This window comes from Marmota flaviventris, chromosome 17 (genome assembly GCF_047511675.1).
Source record: "Marmota flaviventris isolate mMarFla1 chromosome 17, mMarFla1.hap1, whole genome shotgun sequence".
In the NCBI taxonomy this organism is placed as follows: domain Eukaryota; kingdom Metazoa; phylum Chordata; class Mammalia; order Rodentia; family Sciuridae; genus Marmota; species Marmota flaviventris.
In genome coordinates this window covers 42,990,629-43,015,006 of record NC_092514.1, presented here as the reverse complement: position 1 = coordinate 43,015,006, position 24,378 = coordinate 42,990,629, and the positions used below count along the sequence as shown (strand labels likewise).

The 24,378-nt window shown below is 32.7% G+C and overlaps 1 protein-coding gene across 1 annotated transcript in view; it reads left to right on the top strand.

Moving 5' to 3' along the window:
• The window catches only part of Brip1 (BRCA1 interacting DNA helicase 1), a 155,211-nt gene that overhangs the window by 25,987 nt on the left and 104,846 nt on the right, over positions 1-24,378 (top strand). The window contains exons 6-7 of the mRNA XM_071602934.1: positions 12,694-12,984; positions 19,495-19,716. Of these exons, the coding sequence (XP_071459035.1) occupies positions 12,694-12,984; positions 19,495-19,716 (513 nt within the window). The remainder of the gene's footprint in view (positions 1-12,693; positions 12,985-19,494; positions 19,717-24,378) is intronic.

Genomic DNA, 24,378 nt, shown 5'->3' with positions numbered 1-24,378 from the left:
CTTTTTGATATGATCTTTTTTTTCTATGCCAGTAGTTTTCAAACTACTACCCACAGGACCATTATAGCCTGCTGCCTGTTTTTATAAAGAAGTTGTTTTGGGGCGTGGACACACAGTTTACTTTCCTTTAGATATTATTTGTGGCAGTAGATTTGAGTAGTTGTGATAGAACCCATTTACTTTTTGCCCTTTAGAAGAAAAAGGTTGCCAATTTTTGTTCTATTCTGTTTTAATCTTAGTGAGGCCAGAAGTTAGTGGGGAACTCTGCCTTATCTGCACATTTACCAAAGGGCAGGATGATAGATGAATGAGCAGTTGTTTGAATGAGTTTCTTCAGCTCCAGTAATTACAATTTTTGAAAACTTGTAGAAAACATAATAGTGTTTTCTGTAGTGGAAATAGAATAATTCTCAAAAATGTTTAATCTCATTATCATGCTTAGGGATCTTGGAGAATATTTTAGAGAACATTGACAATTGCTTCCTTCTTTTCCTTTCTCTTTCTTTTTCTTTCTCTAGTGATTGAATCCAGGCCCTTGTGCATAGGTAAATGCTCTACTTATTGAGTTAAATACCCATCCCTTTTAAAAAATTTTTCAGAGAAAGAATCTCACCAAGTTGTCCAGGCTTGTAATCCCCCTGCCTCAGCCCTCCCAAGTTGCTAGGATTACAGGTGTGTGCCATTGCACCTGACTGATAATTAGATTTTTAATATGTAGGTACACTTAATGAAATATATATAGCAATCCAGCTGACATGAGTGTATATATTTACTGATAGTAGAATCTATAGTTGTCACGTAGAAGCTTTTTATTTATGTGTACTGGGTGTGGAAAGATAACTTTACCTTAGAAACGTACTTTGTTCATTGACCAATTATCTGGTAAGTTCAAGATTTATAAATTTATTGTTCAATGTTTAAAAATTTTGACACTCACTGGACTCAGTGATGCATACCCATAATCCCAGCAATTTGGGAGGCTGAGGCACAAGGGTTGCAAGTTGAGGCTAGCCTTGGGCAACTTAGTGAACCCCTGTCTTAAAAAAACCACCCTCCCCCAAAAATTGACACTCAAAATTACAGAATTATAGAAAAAAATGGAAAATACATATAAATATCTCATAAAACAGGTTGCAGTCAAAACGTGGATACACAACACATAATTTATTCAGTGTCTCCAGGGGAAAAAATATTCCCTCCCAGCTTTCTTTATGTTATATGTTACGCATTCATGCCCAGATTCCCTCAAACTAGCCTTATAAAGGATAGTAAAATGGAATGTATGCATGTTGGACGCACCAATGGCAGATTCCTCTTGATGCCCCACGTGGGGCCAAGACCTATGTGATTTTTGTTTGTTTGTTTATTCTCTGCTCTCTGGTATAAGGATATTATTATTTTTTTTAAAGGCCTGAGAATACCCGTTTGTGTAACAGTGATAAACTGTTACACAATAGGTGATAAACTTAAATGCTGCTGCTGCTTCTTTTTTTTTTTTTTTTAAATCACCAGAACGTCAAGTAGAGAAACTAGACAGTAGTGTGTGAAATGTCTTTCACAAGAGTATGGTGTTGGAATGACCATCACATATGACTTGAAGAAATGATTAAAGTTCCATGCTGAAAGTGGTAAATAGAAGTTAATGAAAAATAGAAAAAACATTGCATAAAGCTAAAATAAAGATCTTGATCATGTATTGAAAGAGTAGATCTGTCAGAATCACAGTGAACCTGCCACTCAAAGGCATGCTGATTGTGAAAGAAGCAAAGATCTATCATCACAAATTGGAACTTGAAGGGAACTGTGAATATTAAACAGGCTGGTTGTAAAACTTTAAGAAAAGACACATTAAAATTTTAAAGATTTGTGGTGATAAGACATCTGCTGACCACAAAGCAGTGTAGAAATTCATTAATGAGTTTGCCAAAGTCATTGCTGATTAAAATTTGACACCAGAACAAGTATATAATGCTGATTACATATCACTGTTTTGGTGTTATTGCCTCAGAAAGAGACTGATTAACAGCTAATGACACAGCTGTTACAGGATTAAGGCGGCCAAAGATAGAATAACACTGCTGGGCTCTGCTAATTTAGCAGGCACACTTTTTTGTGATAGGTTAAGTCTTGCATCCTTGCTGTTTTAAGGGAGTGAATTTCTTTCTTTCTTTCTTTCTTTTTTTTTTTTTGTTTCAGTGCCAAGGATTAATCCTAGGGCCTTTTGTGTGCTAGGCAAGTACTCTACTACTGAACTACATCTGCAGCCTATTAAAGGAGTGAATTTTTTTTAATCAGTCCATTATTTTAACAAAGTGGCATGAGTCATCAGAGACATCTCTTCTGATTGGTTTCACAAATATTTTGAGCCAGTGATTTATGCTTACTTGCAGGAAAGCCAGACTAGATGACAACTGTGGCTATTTATTTCAATTAATTAAAATTAAAATTCACTTACTTAGGTGCACTAATCATATTTCAAGTGCTCAATGGCCCCATGTGGCTAATGGCAAGTATATTAAATAATGCAGATATTGAACATCCCATCACGGGAGAAAATTCCACTGGGTGACACTGGGTTAGGAGCTTGTATGTTCATGACAACATCTAATTTGCAATGTGTATGAAAAAAGCAAAACTATTTTGTATAAGTTTTGTTAATAGCATTTTGTCAATATGTGGAAAATAACTTGAATGAACAGTATTGTTTTCTCATTTAACAAGTTCATTGAGAACATTTGAAAAATATCAAAATACTATAAAGAAGAAAATAAAAATCACCTATAATCCCAAGGATTTTCAACAAGCCTTTTTGAAATATATACAAGTGCACATATGACAAGTATACAGTTGGATTAATTTTCACCAACTAAATAATACATATAGGTCTTTTTACCAGTTTCTCTTTTTCCAGTTTCTTTCTGATTCATGTTTGGTTTTTATTTATTGTAGTTCTGGGGATTGAACCCAGGATCTCTCGTATATAAGGGAAGTGCTCTACCTCTGATCTACAACCCTAAACCTGGTTGCTTTGATTTAGTAACCAAGCTAGGAACATAAATGTTTTTTATATTACACCAAGAGGCATATGATACCAATTTGTCTCATTACTATTCATGCTAAATTTGGCTGCTAGGCTAAAGTGGTAACAACCAGGTCTTTTCTTTGTAAAGGTACATTTTCTTTTGATAATTAATGTGTAATCTCTGGGGTGACACTTTGAGAGCATGTGAATATTCTTTTCCCCAACAACTTTTCACACAGTGATTTTAGTATCTATTTTTTGTAGCTTGCCTGAATCAGTTTTTATATGAGAACTGAAATGGTAAATTATTTATTTATTTTTAAGAAATGTGTCATTCCATTTACAATCTTTAGCCAGGATTTCTCTGTAAAGAAGAGCATTTCTTGCCTTCCCCTCCTCCTTTTCTCCTTGGTGTCTTCATTTTTCCTTCTGTTTTTCTTTTATACTGTACTGGGCATTGGATCTAGGGGTACTTAACCTCTGAGCTATATCTTCAGCTCTGTAAAAAACTTTTTTTATTTTTTTTAATTTTTTTTGAGATAAGGTCTTACTAAGTCACCCAGGCTGGCCTCAAATTTGTGGTCCTCCTGCCTTATTCTCAGGAGTAGTTGGGATTACCAGTGCTCTGCCATCTTTTTTTTTCAACACCCAAGGTATTTATCATGAAGTTAGTCAGTGTGATTCATCACTACTTTTAAAGACTTCTTGCTATAATTGTGTCTGTAAAGTGCTGTTAGATCAGGAGAATTTTTGCTGTATTATTGCTTCGTCATCTTTATGATATACTTGTTAAACTGAGAATTCTTATTGCATAAAATTGTTCTAATATAAATTTAGATAAAAATTATCCCACTTTGGATCTTTCTTGATTAATTCTACTGAAACATGGGCTTTTCAGAAACTGCAGTAACTGTGTTAAGGAATTCCCATTTACACTAGGCAAGAAAGTAAACAGTAAGTGGAGAGTAGGGTAACAAACACTTATGGTATCAAAAAACAACCGTGAAAAGGATCTGTCTTAATGTGCTAGCCCATTGCAGTTTAACATATTGCTTACAACCTTCACAATAGAATATGAGTGACTTCAGTTACACATTCCAGGAGACTGGCAGTCTGTTACAATCAGAGTCTGAACTTTAGAGCAGGCTAATTTACAGCGATGGGATGAAGAAAGTTGTGGATTTGTATTACACACTCTCACCTGACACTGTATCTGATCCCTTACCTGCTGATTGACATCTTGAATGAGCTCTTTGAAGCAAGTTCCAGCTTAATTAAAACGTTTGCTTGGTTAGCAGTGATCTGTGAAAGCCTGTGATAAATATTGAATCAGGTTCACCTGCTGGTTGCTGTGAGTGGATAAACAGCTGCTTTGTGCAGTCTAATCATGAAACTGGCAATAGAGTACTACTGCCGTTTGAATTTTTTGAAAAAAGAATAGTTGAAAAGGTATAGTTATGTCACTTTTGCTATCTTGCTAGAGTGTGTGTGCTTATGTGAGATTTTGCACAACGGGCATTCAGTACCTGTTTTGATGGCTTGGACAACTGCAAAAGATTGATAAAGTTAACAGTAAACCTTTTTTTGCCTCAAAGATTGTATAATTCAGTGTTCTTTCGCCTTTTACCAGTAGCTCTTTCTGTGCATGACTTTCTTTTTTTTTTTTTTTAAAGAGAGAGAGAGAGAAAGAGAATTTTAATATTTATTTTTTAGTTTTTTTTTTTGGCGGACACAACATCTTGGTTTTGTATATGGTGCTGAGGATCGAACCCGGGCCGCACGCATGCCAGGCGAGCGTGCTACCGCTTGAGCCACATCCCCAGCCCCAGTGCATGACTTTCTAAAAGAAAAAAGGGTAATATTTTGTTTAGTTAAAAAGTAGATAAAAATGATCCTGTTAAAGCAAAGATTATAAATTTCAGCTTCAGTACAAATTATGTTTTGTAACAACTTGAAGAATTCTTTAGGTTACTTTTTTGATCTGTGAAAAAAGTTAGAAATATATATTAGTGAATAATCCAAGTATTTTAGCCTTATGTTAATATTGGGTAATTAACAAGCACAAAATAGAAATGTGTTTAAAAACAGTGTATGAATCTTTATGAAATTATCTTCTTTGACTATCACTTTGTTTATTCTTTCACAAGAAAGAATGTGTCTTAGCCAACATAGTTGTAATGAAAATGTTGTTTCCATTTGATTCTCATTATAAAATCAGACATAAATTCTGGAATAAATACCCTTACCAGATCAGTCACAATCTGCTTTGAGCATCTGATAATAGTTATGAATTCACTTTCTAGAAATGCACACAAAATTGTGTCATGGTTTCTGGATGATCTCAAACCCTCTGTAACAATCCATGGACTCTGATTTAAGAACCTGTTTCCTAATGGATTGAACACTTTGGGTGAGGAGGGGTTAATATGAAAGCTGTCTCCTGGGCTTTTAAGCATCTGAGGAGAAACCAGAATGTGTTTGCCATATTATGTTCTTTTGCAGCATTTCTAGCATTTTTGAAGTACAGTTATTAGCTCCAAAGATTATCTACCATAGTGGTGATTCCAGATTGTCTTTTTGAAGGTTTTATACTTTTATTCCTATCATCAATTTATTTGGAACTTTATGGGAGAATTAAATTCAAGTCATACTCACCCTGCCCAACATTGTAATTTTATGTTGATGCATATAATTCTTGCTCATGTTTTTTATATACATGTAGTTTTCCATTGATGAAACTCATACAATTTATTTATTTATTTTTAAAGGAAACTGAACTCGGGAAAGTCGTGACAATTTTTCTTTTTTAAGAGAGAGTGAGAATTTTTTAATATTTATTTTTTATTTTTCGGCGGACACAACATCTTTGTATGTGGTGCTGAGGATCCAACCTGGGCCGCACGCATGCCAGGCGAGTGCGCTACTGCTTGAACCACATCCCCAGCCCCAAACTCATACAATTTATTTGTCCATTCTTCTGTAGATACATTTAGCATGTTTATCTCACTATTAAAACAATGGGATAATTAATATTCTTCTCTTAATCTGTTTTAATGTGCATGTGTCTCTAGCATGTGCACTTGATAGTGTTATGCTGGGTCAAAGGGTAAATGTATCATTGATTTCACTACATCATCAATTTTTTTCTTCAAACTGGATATGCCAGTTTATATAGCAGTATGTGAGAGTTGTTTCATGTCTTTCCAACATCAGATATGAAATGAAAATTATTGTTTCAATTATCATTTTCTTAATTGATGAGGTTTAACATTAGGTTACACATCTTTTTAATTTTTATTGTTGGTTGTTCAAAACATTACCTAGTTCTTGATATATCATATTTCACACTTTGATTCAAGTGGGTTATGAACTCCCATTTTTACCCTGTATACAGATTGCAGAATCACATCAGTTACACATCCATTGATTTACATATTGCCATACTAGTGTCTGTTGTATTCTGCTGCCTTTCCTGTCCTCTACTATCCCCCTAGGTTACACATCTTTTCAGGTGTTTGTTGACCTTTCAACATTTGTCTTTTGTAATCTGCTTGTTCTTAGTTATCTGTTAGGTTTGTCTTTTAAAAACAGATTTATTGGAATTCTTTGTATGTTATAGATACTGATCCTCAGTTGTTTATGTGCATTACGAATATCTTCTCTCAGTCTGCCTTCTTTTCATCATTTTTTTTTTAAAGAACATACCTTTTTCTTTCTCTCTTTCTCTCTCTTTTTTTTTGGTAAGGATATGTTTTTAAAGAGAAGCTTTATATGATATGTCAAGAGATTTGTAATGTTTTGAACAATCAATAAAAAAAAAGAGAAGCTTTATGTTTTAATGAGGTTGTATTTTCAGTAGCTTATATAAGCTTTTGGCTTATTGGTTTATTGTCTTAAGAAATCCTTTCCTGGTGGGTGTGGTGGCACACACCTGTAATCCCAGCAGTTTGGGAGGCTGAGACAGGGGGATCATGAGTTCAAAGCAAGCCTCAGCAACTTAGTGAGCTCAAGCAACTCAGGGAGACCCTGTGTCTAAATAAAATACAAAAAAGGGCTGGGAATGTGGCTCAGTGGTTGAGTGCTGCTGAGTTTAATTCCTGGTTCAATTCACTCCATCCTATCCCCCTACCCCCCACCCCACTCCACCCCCCCCCCAAAAAAAAAAAAAAGAAAAGAAAAAGAAATCCTTTCCTACATTTGGACAATAAAATATATTACCTATATAAGAACAGTGAGCATGTAGCCCAAAAGCCAAAAATGTTTACTGTCTGTACCTTTACGAAAAAGGTTTGCTGATTCATGCTCTGAAGAGTCTCTGAGTTGAAAGTTTTTGTTTTCCCTTGTGGAACATAGTATGGATCTTGTTAGAAAATATTTGATTTAAACATCAAAAAATATTAAGTTAAATAGTTTTTATGAATCAAAGTTTATAGTTTGCTCTTAGGGATATTTATAATTGCATTCAGCAAGTAATGCACTTAGAACTAACTTCAAATAATTCCTTAACTCATGACTGACACCAGTATTAATAAACTCCCCAAACTACACTTTGTAGAACAATTAACGAGAGAAACTCTTCATGTCAGTGAGATGAGGTGACCCTTATTATTGTCTTCTATTTGGCTTGATATATCAGGGATTCTAATGTTTCCTGAATGAATGGATTATTGAAATGACATAGTATACATAAAGTGCTTAGTACACCGACAGCCCCAATAATAGTAATTATCATTAATAATCAACATATCACCATATATGTTTGTCAGCTACAGTGGCTCAAATGTTGTCATAAATGGATTTTTCTTTTTGGCTTTGAAAAATAATAAATTGTTATTTCAAAAAGAAGTTTTTGATTTTGAAGTTGTTTTTTGACACTTATAGTACTTCGAATTAGAACACCATTTAAACATCTATCAGTTTCTTTTTTAAAATATGTTTTTGGTTGTAGATGGACACAATACCTTTATTTTATTTTTATGTGGTGTTGAGGATTGAAACCAGTGCCTTCCACATGTGAGGTGAGTGCTCTACCATTGAGCTACAACCCCAGCCCCACATCTATTAGTTTTTTAAAAAATGTGTATGAGTGTAGTAGTTGGTTTAGACATTTAGTAGTAGTTTACCAATTAAAAAAAAATTAAGTTATAGTTATGTACAGAACACCATGCTCAATGAATGAGTTTAATAAAGAGATATAAGATATAAAGTTTCTGTCCTTAAGGACTTTGCAGTATGGCTGGAAGGACAAACATGTACATATAGAAGTTTATAGAAAAATGTTACTGTTTTATTGACTTAGTTTTCCCTTTGTTTTGTACAAATCAGTTTTAAAAAGTCTCTTCCTTTTTACTTCTTTCTTTCTAAAATATTTTTTTAGTTATTGTTGGACACAATACCTTTATTTTATTTATTTTTATGTGGTGCTGAGATCGAACCCAGCATCTTGCATGTGCTATGTGAGCACTCTACCGCTGAGCCACAACCCCAGTCCCCCTTTATACTTCTTTATATACTTATTTAAAAAAATTGTTTTTCGTTGTTGATGGACCTTTATTTTGTTCATTTATTTATACACGGTGCTGAGAATTGATCCCAGTGCCTCAGACATGGTAGGCAAGTGCTCTACCACTGAGCCACAACCCCAGCTGTATGTATTTATTTTTTATATTAACTATACCCTTTTGTGCCTGCTTTTTGAACTCAATTCATAGTGGCCTTTTAGAAACTCCCCAATGTACAGATTAGCACAATAACTTCCTTGGCAATGAACTTAGTTTCTATTCCTTATCAATTTCCTTTTCTAAAAATATTAATCACTATACTTGTATACTTTAGTTTTCAAGTATTTAGGTATACTGCTTTTTGGGAGGACAGGGGAAAGTTTAGAAAACCATTAGGAAATTTTAGAAATTGACATTGTCATATCTTACTATTTTTCCAATTATAACTTTGTGAAAGGAATGGTGACAAGGATTCAGCAGTTGGCCATTCATTCAAGATCAAATCTTCTAATCATTCACCCTTTAAAAGAATATAGAATGTCTTTATGTAATAGGACAAGAGAAGAAATGGAAATTATTAAATACATGGAAAATTTTCTAAAAGTCCTTGGTTGCTGACCTTCTAAGAACATTTTTGGCTATTGTGAACTTAAAAAATATTTCAGAATGATTGACTTCTGAGTATGGAAACACTGCAGCTGTCATGGTTACACATGTAACTTGTATTTCTTTTTAAATGTTGACATTTTTATTGTTACTTATTTTAGGTTTTCTTGCCTTTTGTTGAAGTAAGAGGACTCTGGACAATTTTTAGCTGTGGAAAAGAAGCCATCTCTTGAAGAGTTTGATTCTGCCACTTATCATAATCACTTTTATGTCTTAGAATTCACAGGTGTGGGGGAGCCTATGTGTTTTACCTTTTGACCTTCAGATATTTTGGATGAGAGTGAATGCTTTTAAATTTATTATCCAGTTTCCTAATTTTAAAATTTAAGGAGTGAAAGGAAAAGGAGAAAACATCCTTCTGAAAGATAGACCTGATTATTTGTTAGCAGGAGAGCTACTTAGTGAGAGGTGTAAAATTGTTTAATTTTAGTCGTCTCATTGTTTCAAGCCTCCTAGGTCAAAGGGTTTCAGAGAAAGGGGCATAGTCTGATCTCTTGTTACCGTCATCAAGCTCCTATCTCTTGTTTTCTTATAGCATTGAAAGTTTCTAATTTTGGTATAAGTAATTATCTTGTTATTATATAAATGTTGAAGCCTCTTTTTGACTGCCACATTCAGTTTTTCCATTTGCAAATAAGATTATACCAACTCTTTTATTTTTAATTAGCTAAATACGTTGTTTGCAGTGCTGGGAATCAATCCCAGGGCCTTGCACGTGGTAAGCCAGTGCTCTGTTACTGCTAAGCTCCATCCTCAGCTTCTTCAAATCATGTAGATGGAAACTTTAATAGAAGATCATTTCTGAAGAAATAATTCCTCTTTAATATTGCAAACAGTAAGAATCAGCTTTCTTTTTAAATTTCCATCTTATACTCTACTTGCCTAACTACCATTTTTTAAGGACTCTACCCAAATTCATAAATGGTACAATGACTTCAGATCACTTTACAACTTAAAAACCAAACAAATATCTATTCGGTATAAAATTAAGCATGGTTTAAATTTTTCTGAATTATGGTTTAAAAAATCAATTTGATGTACCTAAATAAAGCCCCACTAGTGGTAAAAGTTTTCTGAAACTTATTCACCATCTTTTATTTTTGTTGGTACAGCTATTAGCCTGACATTTTAAGATAAGCATAGTATTCATTAGCAAATTCACCATTTTAAAAATTTAAAAGTTTGAATACAAAGTAGAAAGTTATAAAACTATGTAGTTACATCCTTTTTTTTTGTACCGGGGTTTGAACTCAGGGGCACTCTGCCACTGAGCCACGTCTCCATCCCTTTTTTTGTATTTTTTTTAGAGACAGATTTGCTGAGTTGCTTAGCACCTTACTTTTGCTGAGGCTGGTTTTGAACCTGTGATACTTCTGTCTCAGCCTCCCAAGGTGCTGGGATTATAGGTATGCGCCACTGCTCCTGGAAACATCCCTTTTTAATAGAAAAAAGTTATGCAAAAGAATGTTTATGAAGATTTATAAGTTATATCTAAACAATTAGTGATGGGGAGTTGGTTTAGTTTGTTTCTATATTGTCTGAATATTTGGTCAGAATTAAAAGGTGTAGGTGGTAAACTAAGTGGAGTTAATGTTGTAAAGTGTTACTAAACTAAGTGGAGTTAATGTTGTAAAGTGTTACATCAAAAGTAGGTTTTCTGAGCCCTGAGAAGCAACCGTTTTATTGGATTACTTAGATGCCTGAGGATAATGTATCCATATAGCACAAAATTATTGATGTATTAGGCCCTAGTATTCTAATATTGAAGTGAATTTAACAGTATCACAAGGAAGAAAAATAGTAAAACTGAATAAAAAAAGAATGAAGGTATGAAAAAGTAAACTAATTCTCTACCTGGAGTTAACCTTAATTGTTTAATATATTAATTAATTAATGTGCTCATTGCAAAGACCACAAAAGAATTCACTGAAAATATGATATGATTTGCATTCCATTTTCTCTAAGTTGTTGGATATTGCAACATATGTAACATAAACCACACATCAGCTGTTTCCTGCTTCACTGTTGACAAGAGCCCCATTCATAACTCTTCTTTTTATCCTTTCAGTGAATAAGTAATTATTCAATATAGAAGGCAGGATATTTGGAACTGGCTATTTAATGTGGCAGCACTCTGTAATGAAATCTGCTTTACTAGCAACCTAAGAAGGCAATGTAACAATTCCAGCATGGCTGTAACTTTATCTGCTTTGACTGACTGTTTATTTGGCACATCAGTGAACCTTTTATCCCAGTGAGTGACAGCTCCAGAAGGGTCACATTTACATCCATTCTATCATGTATTGTAATATTTAATGGCGGACAAGGTTGAGTGAGACTGGGAGTAACTTGAACTTGCTTTTCCACTGAGTTGAGGCTAAAAGACAGCTTGATCCCAGTATTGTGGTGTAACATACTATGACTTAGTATTTGTTCATGAAGACTACTCTTACTGATTACAATTAAAAAAAAAAAAAAAGGAAAAAAACCCTAAGAACTTCAGTAAGTAGAGTATTTGTTCTACTAAATGAAAACTTTCTAGTACAAACTTTTTTTTTTTTTTTTAAGGTAGTGTGCTGTTTGCCTTTTTTCCCCCTATCAGTGGCCATTTTCACAGTATTTCTCTTAAATGAAGCTTCATTATCTCTCCTTTGGTGTGATAATTGAGGCTTTAAAGGGAGGAGTTATTAAGAACCCAATAATTCTAATATATAGCATTCAACTTTTTCGACAATTTGGAAATGAGATAAATATCAGGTAAATATTAGACTTTATTCCTTGTTATATGTGGTGTATTTTAGGAGACATTTACATAACTATTTCCCTGATGAAACTGAATTATAAGTGAAATTGTCCAGGAAGAGCTTTGCCCTATAATACTCTATAATAATTTTTACTGATGGATTTGCATTCCTTGACAGGTAATTGGATTTTCAGGTGTACTTTTTCAGATAAGCAAACTGCTTTTATTTTAAATATTAGTATTTTGCATTTATTTAATACCTTTGCTGGAGAAGAATTTTATTTACTCATTTTTTTAGTGATACTTGAGATTTAACTTGATATTTCTGTTCTTTTGTAAACTATATTTAAAGTGCTTTTAAAAACATTGGTGTAATATAAAATATTTTAGTGAGCTATGCTATGAGCAAAAGTATGAATTCTAAATTATAACCACAAGTTCATATGAAACTTAAGCAAAAATTAAAATTATCTTCTTCATTGTCATATAATTTTTATAATTTATGAAAGAGAAGGGTTAAAATATACTTAAAACAGTTGGAATTACAGAGTTAAAGTGACATGTTAGAAACTTTTGAAAGAGGACTAATTTGAAATGAAATTTGTAATTTTTTATTTAATGGCAAGTTTTAGATATTGTAATATCTTGAAATTTCCTTTTTAACAATTGTGATTCATTATTGGTTCTGATTCCGTGAGAGGCTTGACAACATTTTATATGGTAGTCCAGACATTCGTTACCATTTCTTTCCTTCACTACAGCCTCCTGGCCAGTGTTCTAAGTGCTGTTGTTCTGCAAAACAAGGAAACAGTCAAGAGTCTTCAAATACCATTAAGAAGGATCAAGGGGGGAAATTCAAGAGACCCAAAATATATTTTGGGACACGTACACACAAGCAGATCGCTCAGATTACTAAAGAGCTCCGGAGGACAGCATATTCATGGGTGCCAATGACCATTCTTTCCAGCAGGGATCATACTTGTGTCCATCCTGAAGTCATTGGTAACTTCAACAGAAAAGAAAAGTGCATGGAATTTCTGGATGGAAAAAATGTGAGTAAAATTATTTTGTTTTAGAGAAAAAATAAGGCTGAACAGATTCAAATTACTTACAGTATTTTATATGTACTTTTCTAGTGATAATCAAATAACTTATGCAAATCAAATTAAATTGCTAGTATTTTTTGTTTTTTAGTTGTAGATGGCATATACCTTTATTTTGTTTATTTATTTTTTATGCAATACTGAAGATCAAACCTAGTGCCTCACATGTGTCAGGAAAGTGCCCCACCATTGAGCCACACCCCTAGCCCCAGTGTTAATATTTTTTGAAAAATAGTTTTACCATAAGAAAATTTTCTTTAAGTTTAGAATTATAGATTTTGGTTCTAAAGCTTGCATGTATTTAATTCCTTGAAATTAATTTCCATTGGAGTCAGATGTAATAATTTCTAAATTCCTCTACCAAAAATATATGTGGATGATGTCAGACGAAAAGATTAAAAAGTTTAAATGATTTATTGTATTTAGATCTAATTATTATGTTTTACATGTCAAAAAACCTAAAGAGAAGATGTTTATTTAGGCTATTTCTTAGAAAAAATTTAGAAAATAATTTTAATTGAATGCAAAATATGATTATTCCTGTTTCCTAATTCTAATTAGCACAAACTTCTCTTTTAAAAATTATATTAGACTATTGACTTAGAAGATTTCATAAATGCTTTTGAAATTTTCCAGGAAATTAGAATATTGGGTAACTAAAGGCATGATTTTAAAATATTCTTTGAGGTAATATTATTTTGGGAGTCTGTGTTCTAGTATAACTAATTTACTCTAAAGTTGAAGTTGTAAGTAATGAAATTATACTCAGAAATCATTATTGAACCAGTATATGAAATGATATTGTAACAATGATATTGTAACTTATTTTTAAAATTGTTTTGTCTCTCACTACTATTTTATTGGATTGATTTACACAAAAGACTATCAGCTACAGCCCTCACATTATATGATATGGTAGTTCACTGCCTACTATATAGTGTGAGTAAATTATTTTGTCTTATGCTTTTCTTTCGCCAATGCTTTTTTTTTTAAATCAAATGAGAATTTACTCAAGCTTTATTTAGAGCTATTCAAAATATACCTTAATAGATATTCAAAGATTGTGAGATTATAAAATATTAGTTGTAAGGAACTCCAGTGACATATTTGGAGCCAGAAAGAAAATATAGAATTATTGTATCAAAACCATTATTGAAATCCTATAGTTATGTTTATTTCCATGTACATTCTTTCTAACTAAGGAATTGTGACATCTTTTTACTATATATATTTAAAAAGTTCTCTTAGAAGAGAGATGAAAATATTAAAAAGGCAAATGTTAAAAAATATAAATAAAGAAAACATTGTTCATGACCTTCATTGTTAAATAGACATCTTTCTATAATTGGCTACCTGATCCGTTGAATTTCTCAATGACCTGAGTACTTTTTTGGCTATGTATTCTATACAAGAAAATTCATTAGCATTGTTATTTAAAAAAAAAATTTAAACTCATTACTGAGAAAATTCTTCTTTTATGAACAAATACATGTGTTATAAAATACCTTGGAAAAAGTCTTTAAAAAGTTTAAGATTATAATTTCAAGATAAAGTCTTATATAACGTTCTAGAATACTGTAGCTGGTTTTGTTTTTGATGGATATTCACTCAAGTTTGAAACATGTAAAAATAAAAAGTTTAGAGTTTTTTGTTGACCTTTAGTTTGTCTTCAACAAGTATTTTGTTTTTGAATATTAGTGATATGAATAATTGAAAATACCTGCTTACAGTTTGCCTTGACCTAATTCTGCCTCAGAATGGTACCTAATAGGCATAATGAACATTCTTTTTCTTGTTCCCAAGCCCTCAGAGTAATTTGGTATTGTAATGGGGGCCAATTACAAAGTCACCATAGGTGTCTGTGTTTACTATGGCTGAATCACCAAAGAGAAATGATAAATAGATAACTGACAGTTTGAGTGAAAAGAGTTTAAAGTGTGATAACGCTTCAATTGACAGACTCCCCTTAGGGTTGTGTTACACTGCTAAAATGGATGAGCTTTTCTGGTTTTGCTATCAGCCTGCTCAGGGCTCTTTCTAAGTGCCCTCGAAGTATAAACTTTCTGATTTTTTTGGCTTGATCAGAAGGCGCATGTGTTTTTGTTCACTGTTTTATTAAAGTGCCCTCATACTGGAAAATTATGCACTTGTCTATTAAAGATTAATTTTTATTTCAATTAAGAAAAAATGATTTTAACTAGAACCAGAAATGAGAATAATAAAATAATATCTTAGATATAGAATATCTGTTTTTTGTTAAAATGTAGCCTTATCAGTTCATAATCATAGATTTCCAAGGTATCTTAGTGAACATTTTGTACAAAGATAAGCTTTGGAATTGTCTGAAAGACAAATGGAATTAGAAACGGTGAACATTCAATTTTTAAAATGGTATCATTCATACCAGACTTGGTATTATCATTCATACCAGACTTGGTATGAATGATAATTGGCACATCTCCATGTATCTCTGGATCCTCAAATCACAGAATTTTAGAGCTGAAAGGAACTCAAGAGATGGTATAGTCACTGAGTCAAAAGGAATGTTTAAAATCTGATTCTGTTACTCTTTTGATGCTTAGTCGCATGAAAAAAATGGGCCCTAAAGTATGCCCAGTCATACAAGTAATTACCAAGAAAGGAGGAACCAGAACTCAAGTTCTTTAACACCTACCCCACTGCTATTTTTTAATCAATCAATCAATTAATTAATTAAATTTTTAGTTGTAGTTGGACCCAATACCTTTATTTTATTTATTTATTTTTATGTGGTACTGCGGATCAAACCCAGGGCCTCATACCACTGAGTCACAACCCCAGCCCCCCCACTGCTATTTTGTTTACACTAGAAACAAAACTGAAGGAGTTGTTAAAGTATGGGGAAGTTGACACAGTATAAAGGGGAAAAAAAAGAGTAGTAGATGTTAGACAAAGTAAATGAAAAATAATGTAAAAATGAACTAAATAAATATAGTTAGGAGAGGTCTTTCCTCCTAATTATTTTTAATACTTTGGAGAAGCAGCAGGTACTTTCTCTGAGCATGGCTGAATATAAAACTTTGGAAGTATTAGTCTTCTAGTACTTCTAGTACTAGTCTTTGGGAGTGTCTTGTCTTCTTTGTAGGTTATGAACCTTTTATGGTTTACTCTGTTTCTAGCAATTGGGCATATGAATGTACATAATGTGTGTATGTTTTCAAAACATATTCTCCTTTTGGATGATTCATAGATAATTTGTGTGTGTGTGTGTGTGTGTGTAAATATTTTCACTTGTTAAGGATACACTGGGAGAGATTTTTACTTCAAAATCATCTTTAATTTTTTATTAGTACATGGAATTAGTAGAAATGAAAATGACCTGTTATTCTACCACTTACCATTGAATAATTGAAACAGAAAATTAATGCATGTAAATATGGTTAGAAAATCCAGAATTCTAGAAAAGGATAAAATAAAGAAAGGAATTCCCCTGGCCCTTTAACTGGTTACTTCAAGGAAACTACTGTGAAATTTTATGTGTATTCTGCCAAAACATTTAGAAAATGTATTTGCTGTAATATATGCATACTTATTGTTTTTTCTTTTCTTTACTTTTTTTTTTTCTTTTGTGGTACTGGGGATTGAACCCAGAGGCACTCTACCACTCAGCTATATCCCCAGGCCTGTGTATCTTTTTATTTTGAGACAGGGTCTCACTAAGTTGGTTAGGGCCTCATTAAATTTCTGAGGATGGGGACTGGGTTGTGGCTCAGCGGTAGAACGCTTGCCTAGCATGTGCGAGACCCTGTGTTCAATCCGTAGCACCACATAAAAAATAAATAAAAATAAAGGTTTAAAAAAATTTTTTTTCTGAGGATGGTCTCAAACTTGCAATTTTCCTGCCTCAGCCTTCTGAGTTTTTGGGATTAAAGGCATGTGCCACTGTATCTGGCTATGCTCATTTATTTAAAATAATAGCTTTATGAACTTAATAATTTTATGCACATTATTCAGTATCTATTTTTCTTCATCAACATGTCTTCAGGAAGCTGAACACATTATCACACAGACAAATCTAACTCGTTTTAGAGTTATAGCTTCTGTGTGAATTTACCATAATTTATTTAACATGTCTGCTGTAGGTGGTAGACATTAGGTTTGTTTTCAGTTTTTTTAATCTGTTAAACAGTACAATTTGTGTGTTTTGTGTACGTATGTATATATTTAGTGTGTGTGTATAGCATGTATGTATTATATATATATATATATATATTATGTATATGCTATATACATGCACATATATAATATATTAATGGAAAATTTAAAATTTGAAAATTTGACAAATTGCCTGTGTACTTTCTACTATTAGAAGTTTATACTTCTACTAAATGGTGTGTATTTATATTTGTACTAATTTTGTACATTTTTAAATAGTATATAACATACTCTTGCTAGGACTGGGTTTTATCAAACACCTTTTATTATTAATACATGTAATAAAATTTTTTACTTCCAATAATAGAATATAAAATGATCTCAGTATGTAACGAAAGAAATAGAAATTACCATTGAACTTTTTTGTTTTCTTTTTTTTGCAATACTAGGGGTTGAACCCAGAGTTACATCTCCAGTCCATTATTTTATTTATTTCTTTTTTCATTTTGTTTTGAGACATAATCTCACTAAATCTCTGAAGCTGGTCTTGAACTTGTGATCTTCCTACTTCAGCTTCCTGAGTAGCTGGGGTTGAAGGTGTGTGCCACCATGTCCCACGTTGCTGAATTTGTGAATATTCAGGCAAAATAATATTAAATCTTGCTAGAAACTATTGAAAAATACAAATAAAAACAAGAAAATGTTATTCTTCACTTTTAAAATAGACAGATAATAAAAGATAATATCAGTGGTGTTAAGAATATGGAAATAGGCCAAGTAAAATGGAATATAGTTTCTGATAGGTAATTTGGTGATATGCTTTCAAGAAACCTAAAAATGCTTTATTATTTTTGATCCCATAATGCCATTTCTAAAAATATGTACTAAGAAATATTATTGTACTGTCATGTGTAACTAATTAAAACAAAAAAAAATTTTAAAAAGTTATTGCACATTAAAAAAAAAAAAGAAATGGGCATGAGGTAATTTACTGCATTATTTTTAAAGCAGAAATTGATAATAGTCTAAATGTCTGGTAATAAGGAAACTGATTAATGAACTATGACACATTAATTTAACATATACAGATATGTTAAATTAATATCTATTATATATGAGTATATGTGTATCTATATACATATGTGTGTACATATATACATACATATATATTTATATACATATATTTATATAGCAATAAAACAATACCTGGCATTATAAGAGCAATTTTCTGACCATCTTTAATAAATAAGCAGAGGAAAATAATAAAAATATTTATTTATTTTGGTTAGACTGTTAATAATCCTCAGTTCCTGGGGAAAATTTTATTCTTATTGTAGCATTGAATTGCATTGTAGAGATATATCATTAAATAACATGTATAGAAGAAATACAAAATAAAATACATCAAAATGTTAATAGTACATTTTTTGTGTGATGGAATTATAATTTAGGAGTTTGGGGGATATCCTTTTGTATTTTCTTTTTTTTAATTTATTTTTTTTATTGGTTGTTCAAAACATTATAAAGCTCTTGACATATCATATTTCATACATTAGATTCAAGTTGGTTATGAACTCCCAATTTTACCCCAAATACAGATTGCAGAATCACATCGGTTACACATCCACATTTTTACATAATGCCCTATTAGTAACTGTTGTATTCTTTTGTATTTTCTGATTTTTTTTTGTAATGATCTTAAGTTTATCTCCCAAAATGTTCCAGCCTATCTTTCTTCCTTCTCATTTGTATTTGAATACTATTACACAACTCAAAATTGATCCCCAGCACCACACACACAAAAGGGTACAAAAGAGTCTATAGAGAAAAATCATTCCTATGCCAGTGCCCAAGTTCCTTCATTCTCTTCCTTAAAAGCAACAAGTGACATCATTTTTCTTTGCCTTCCAGAAATATTTTATTCCTAATATCACTTTAGTCACAACAAAGCCACAACAAACATAATTAAAAAATATTTTTTTTAAGTGAATATGGGATATCAGGAATTTAGCTTATCAGGAGCTATGTCTCAACTACTATTGAGTCAACTACTATTGTTTCTTTAAAATGGTTGTGATTGTAGCCAGATGTGGTGGTAACAGCTAACAGGAGGGTGAGGCAAGAGAATTATTTGAGCCCTGGAGTATGGGCAACATAGAGGGACCTCATCTCTTAGCAACAAGCGAATATGAAGTTCCAGTTTTAAATATGGGGTTTCATAAAACATTGTGGTTTTAACAGTGTTCCTAGAATTCTGAAATGAACTAGTTTTTTCCTTCTATCCCAATATTGGTTCATATTTTGATTATGAATATTTGTTTTTAGGGAAAATCCTGCTATTTCTATCATGGTGTTCATAAAATTAGTGATCAACACACATTACAGACTCTTCATGGGATGTGCAAAGCCTGGGATATAGAAGAACTTGTAAGCCTGGGGAAAAAACTAAAGGCATGCCCATATTACACAGCTCGAGAACTGATAGGAGATGCTGACATCGTCTTTTGTCCCTATAACTATCTTCTAGATGCACAAATAAGGGAAAGTGTGAGTATATATGTAAAAAAAATAGAACTTTTTTTTTCTACTTAAGAGGATATAAATGTTGAATGCAAAACTTTTAGATATTTTAATGTCTTTGTTTTTTATATTCAGATTCTGTTAATATATTTACATAAAGAGTACTAAAAACATATTCTAAGGTGTATTAAAAACTGAATTTTAGATCTTTTAATTTTCAAAATAACATCAATTTTAAGGATTTAGGGATTGAAGTGGGATTATAGCAGGGTTTAGCAGTAGACATTTTGGGTTGAAAATTCTTTATTGTGGGGGGTTGTCTTGTTTATTGTAAAGTGTTTGGTAACATCCCAGGTTTTACCTACTAGATGTTAGTACTATCCCTACAGTCGTGACCATCAAAAATGCCTCCAGACGTTGCCAGTTGTCCCCATTTAAGACCCATTTATATCCAACTTTCCATTCTAATGAATAGTCAGAATTATTTAAAATTTTGTTTCTGAAAAAATATGTTTTGATGAACTTGTATTAAGAGAATGCACATACTATGAAAATTAGGTATTTTGAGCTTTTGAGAAATGAACTTCAGATTCTATTTGCTTTGTTCTTAGAGAAATTCAGTTACAACAGATAAAACAAAAAGTAAATAACTTGATATACTGAAATGTTATTTCTTTCTTTAGGTTTGACTCTACTTACTAGCTTTCTATTTCTTTAAGTTTAAAATTAAGTGGTATTGTGTTTGCCACCCCTACTGGTACCCCTGTGATCCTACCTCTTATTGGTTGCCTTTTTTTTTTTTTTTTTGGTACCAGTGATTGAATGCAGGGACGCTTAACTACTGAGCCCCATCCCCAGCTCTCTTTTGTATTTTATTTAGAGACAGGGTCTCACGAGTTGCTTAGTGCCTCGCTTTTACTGAGGCTGGCTTTGATCTCATGATCCTCCTGCCTCAGCCTCCCCAGCTGCTGGGATTACAGGTGTGAGCCACTGCGCCAGACTATTGGTTGCCTTTTAACTCATTGTCTTCCTTCAGAGCCATTGTTGTATCAATGCTAGACCAGTCGTCATCTTCTTTTTTTGTCATATCCTTTCCTAACTTAAAAATCTTAAAGGACAAATAAAAAATGATCCTTATCTCAGTGGAGTTCCCATTCTCATAATCAGGCAGACCAGTGGATAAAATTATTATCTGAAACAAATGCTTGAATAATGGCACATAGAAAATGCTATGGAGCATAATGGAAGAAGTAATTAATTTTTCAAAGAATGACAAGTTTTAAAAATTCCCTTTGGAATTCAAATGTGATGAATAAGAATACCTATAGAATTATGGGATTATGTGAGTAGAATTATTAAAGAAATTAATTTTTTTAAAAGATGAAATAATCTAAGTACATTTATAAGCTCTGAGAAGGTATACAGAGAATGAAGATCAGAGGGGAGAAAGTATGTAAATTGTAAGTGAAGCAATAAATTCCTTTAATCTAAATTGGAAAAAAAAAATCTCCTGTTGCTCTCTTTGCTCTGGGATGAAGTCCATATTTGTTAGATTGACATTCAAGATACTTTTTCAGACAGCTCTACTAAAATACTCAACTCGAACCCTTCAAAAATTGTCTTACAGAGGCTGGGGTTGTGGCTCGGTGGCAGAGTGCTTGCCTACCATGTGCGAGGCACTGAGTTCAATTCTCAGCACCACATATAAATGAATAAAACAAAGGTCCATTGACAACTAAAAAAATTTTTTTAAAAATTATCTTACAGTTCCCTGAAGATACCTTGTTCTTTCCTATGTGTCTCGTTTTGATGATACCTCTGTTGAAGTATAATGCTGTGCCCTTTCTTTCTTTGTCCTAATCCAAATGCTCATTTTTAAATGCTTTTATTATTACATTATAGTTATATACAATAGTTGTGTTTATTTTGACATAATCATATATGCATCATGCATGGAATTTAGTTTGCTCCATTTCAGTCCTCAGTGCAGCCTCTTTCCCTCCCCTCCTTACTCCCCCATCTTCCTTCCTTCTGCTATCCTCCTTCTTCTACTCTACTGGCATTTATTTATTAATAATTGGTGCTTTATAGATACACATAAAGATGGAATTCATTGTAGTATATTTATATGTGTACATAGCATAACTTTGTCAGTTTCATTCTGCATTTCCTTCCCTTTCCTGTCCTTCCTCTCTCTCCCTGGATCTCCTCCTACTCCACTGATCTTCCCTCTGTCTTTATGATATCCAACTCTGCCTTCTCTTTTTCCCTCTTACTTTGCTCTAGATTCTGCATAAGAGAGAAAACATTCAACTCTTGATTTTCTGAGTCTGGCTTATTTTACTTAGTGTGATGTTCTTCAGTTTCATTCATTTACCAACAAATACTATAATTTCATTCTTATTTATGGCCAAGTAAAATTCCATTGTGTATTTATACCACATTTTCTTAATCCATTCATCTCTTGCCAGGCACTTGGGCTGGTTATTGTGAACTGTGCTGCTATAAACATTGATGTGCCTGTTTCACTAGAGTATGCTGGTTTTAGTTCTTGTGGAAAAATTTGAAGAGTAGGATAGCTAAGTAGTATTATGAATCTATTCCTGTTCTTTTGAGGAATTCCTATGCTGCTTTTCATAGTAGTTGTACTAATTTGTAGTCCTACCAGCAGTATTCCAGTGTACCTTTTCCCTCTCATTCTTGCCAGCATTAATTTTTTTGTAGTGATGATTGCCTTTCTATCTGGGGTGAGGTGGCAATGTAGTTTTGATTTGCATTTACCTGGTTGCTAGGGTGCACATTTTTTCACATATTTGTTGGTGATCTGTATTTTTTCTTTGAAAAAATATCTGTTTAGTTCTTTTGCCCATTTATTGATTGGGCTATTTGTGAGGGTTTTTTTTTGTGTGTGTGTGTGTGTTAAGTTTTCTGGGTTCTTCATATATTCTCATTATTAATTCCCTATCAGAAGAGTAGCTGGCAAAGATTTTTTTCCATTCTGTATCCTCTTTCTTCATCCCCTTCATCATTTCCTTTGCTGTGCAGAAGCTTTTTAATTTGATGCTGTCTCACTTATGGGTTCTTGATTTTATTTCTTGAGCTTTAGGGGTCTTTTTAAGGAAATCATGCCTGCGCCAAGGTGTTGGAGTGTTGAGGTTTTTCTTCTAGTAGTTGCAAGTTTCTGTTATAATTCTTAAGTCTTTGGTCTGCTTTGATTTGATTTTTGTGCAGAGGGAGAGTTAGGGACCTAGTTTCATTCTTCTACATATGGATATCCAGTTTTCTCAGCACCATTTGTTTAAAAGGCTTTTCTCCAACATGTATTTTTAGCAGCTTTGTCAAGTATCAAATGACTGTAACTATGTGGGTGTGCTGTGTGTCTTCTATTCTATTGGTCTTCGTGTCTGTTTTGATACTGGTACCATGCTGTTTTTTGTCACTACAGCTCTGTTGTATAATTTGAGATCAGGTATTGTGATGCCTCCAGCATCACTTTTCTTGCTCAGGATTGCTTTGTATATTTTGAGTCTTTTATTCTACTAAATGAATTTTAGGACTGTGTTTTCTAGTTCTGTGAAGAATATCTTTGGTATTTCGATGAGATTGCATTGAATCTGTATAATAGTTTTGGTAATAGGGCCACCAATTCCTCATAATTAAAACCCCCAGTCTATTTTGTATTCTTCCATGATTCTTTATCAGTCATTTCAGCTCTGTGTGTATTATTATTGTCTCAGAATATTATTATTATCTCATTGGCAATTGCTTTTTGGCATTTCCTTGTTGTATTATTAGTCAGGACTCATTTCAATTGCAGGTGACATGAACCCAACTTAAAAAGTTTACAAAAATATCTAACTCCTCTTTTTGTGATGACTTTATTGTCAGACAAGCTCTTTTCTTGTGGGAAGAAAGATAACCATAAGCAGCTAGCTTATCTAGAGAAAAGAACATGCCCTTTTATTTGTCTCTTCAAATTTTTATGGTTGGCCCTGGATTGAATTACATTCCTTGACCAAGTCACTGTGACAATAGAGGGATGGATTATGTTATTTAACCCCTAGGTTATGAGCCTTACCCCTGTTGTGAAAATGGTGATGTCCCTTATTACAAATTGTCCTACCAGCATCACATAGGAGTTGAGGAAGAACAGTACTCAAAATGAAGGGTTGTAGGAAAGACTAAAATGAAACAGATATAATACTTTATTTTATTATGTTGTATTTAGGGACTCATTTGAATCTTATGTTGTTATTTTACTTTGAAAGGTTCTGTACTCTGTTTTAAAATTACATTAGAAACATATTCATCATGGGATTTTATAAACCCTTCCATATAGTTAGTAGTACCTTGATCCATACTCCCTTAATATGTGTTTTTTTAATTGATAGGTTTACAAAGTGTTTTTTTTTTTTAAAGTTGTTGATGGACCTTTATTATTTTTATTTATATGTGGTGCTAAGAATTGAACTCAGTGCCTCACACATGCTAGGCAAGCACTCTACCACTGAGCCACAACCTCAGCCCCCTGCAAAATATTTTGAGGGTAAAAACAATGGGAAAATCTACCAAGTAAAACTGATATTCAGTTGACCTCAATGCTCCAGAAGTTTTAAGGCCTAGAATAATTTGCTTATGTAGTGTGAATTTTTAAATGAAATCTCTTGCCTGCTGCTGTTAAATCAATTT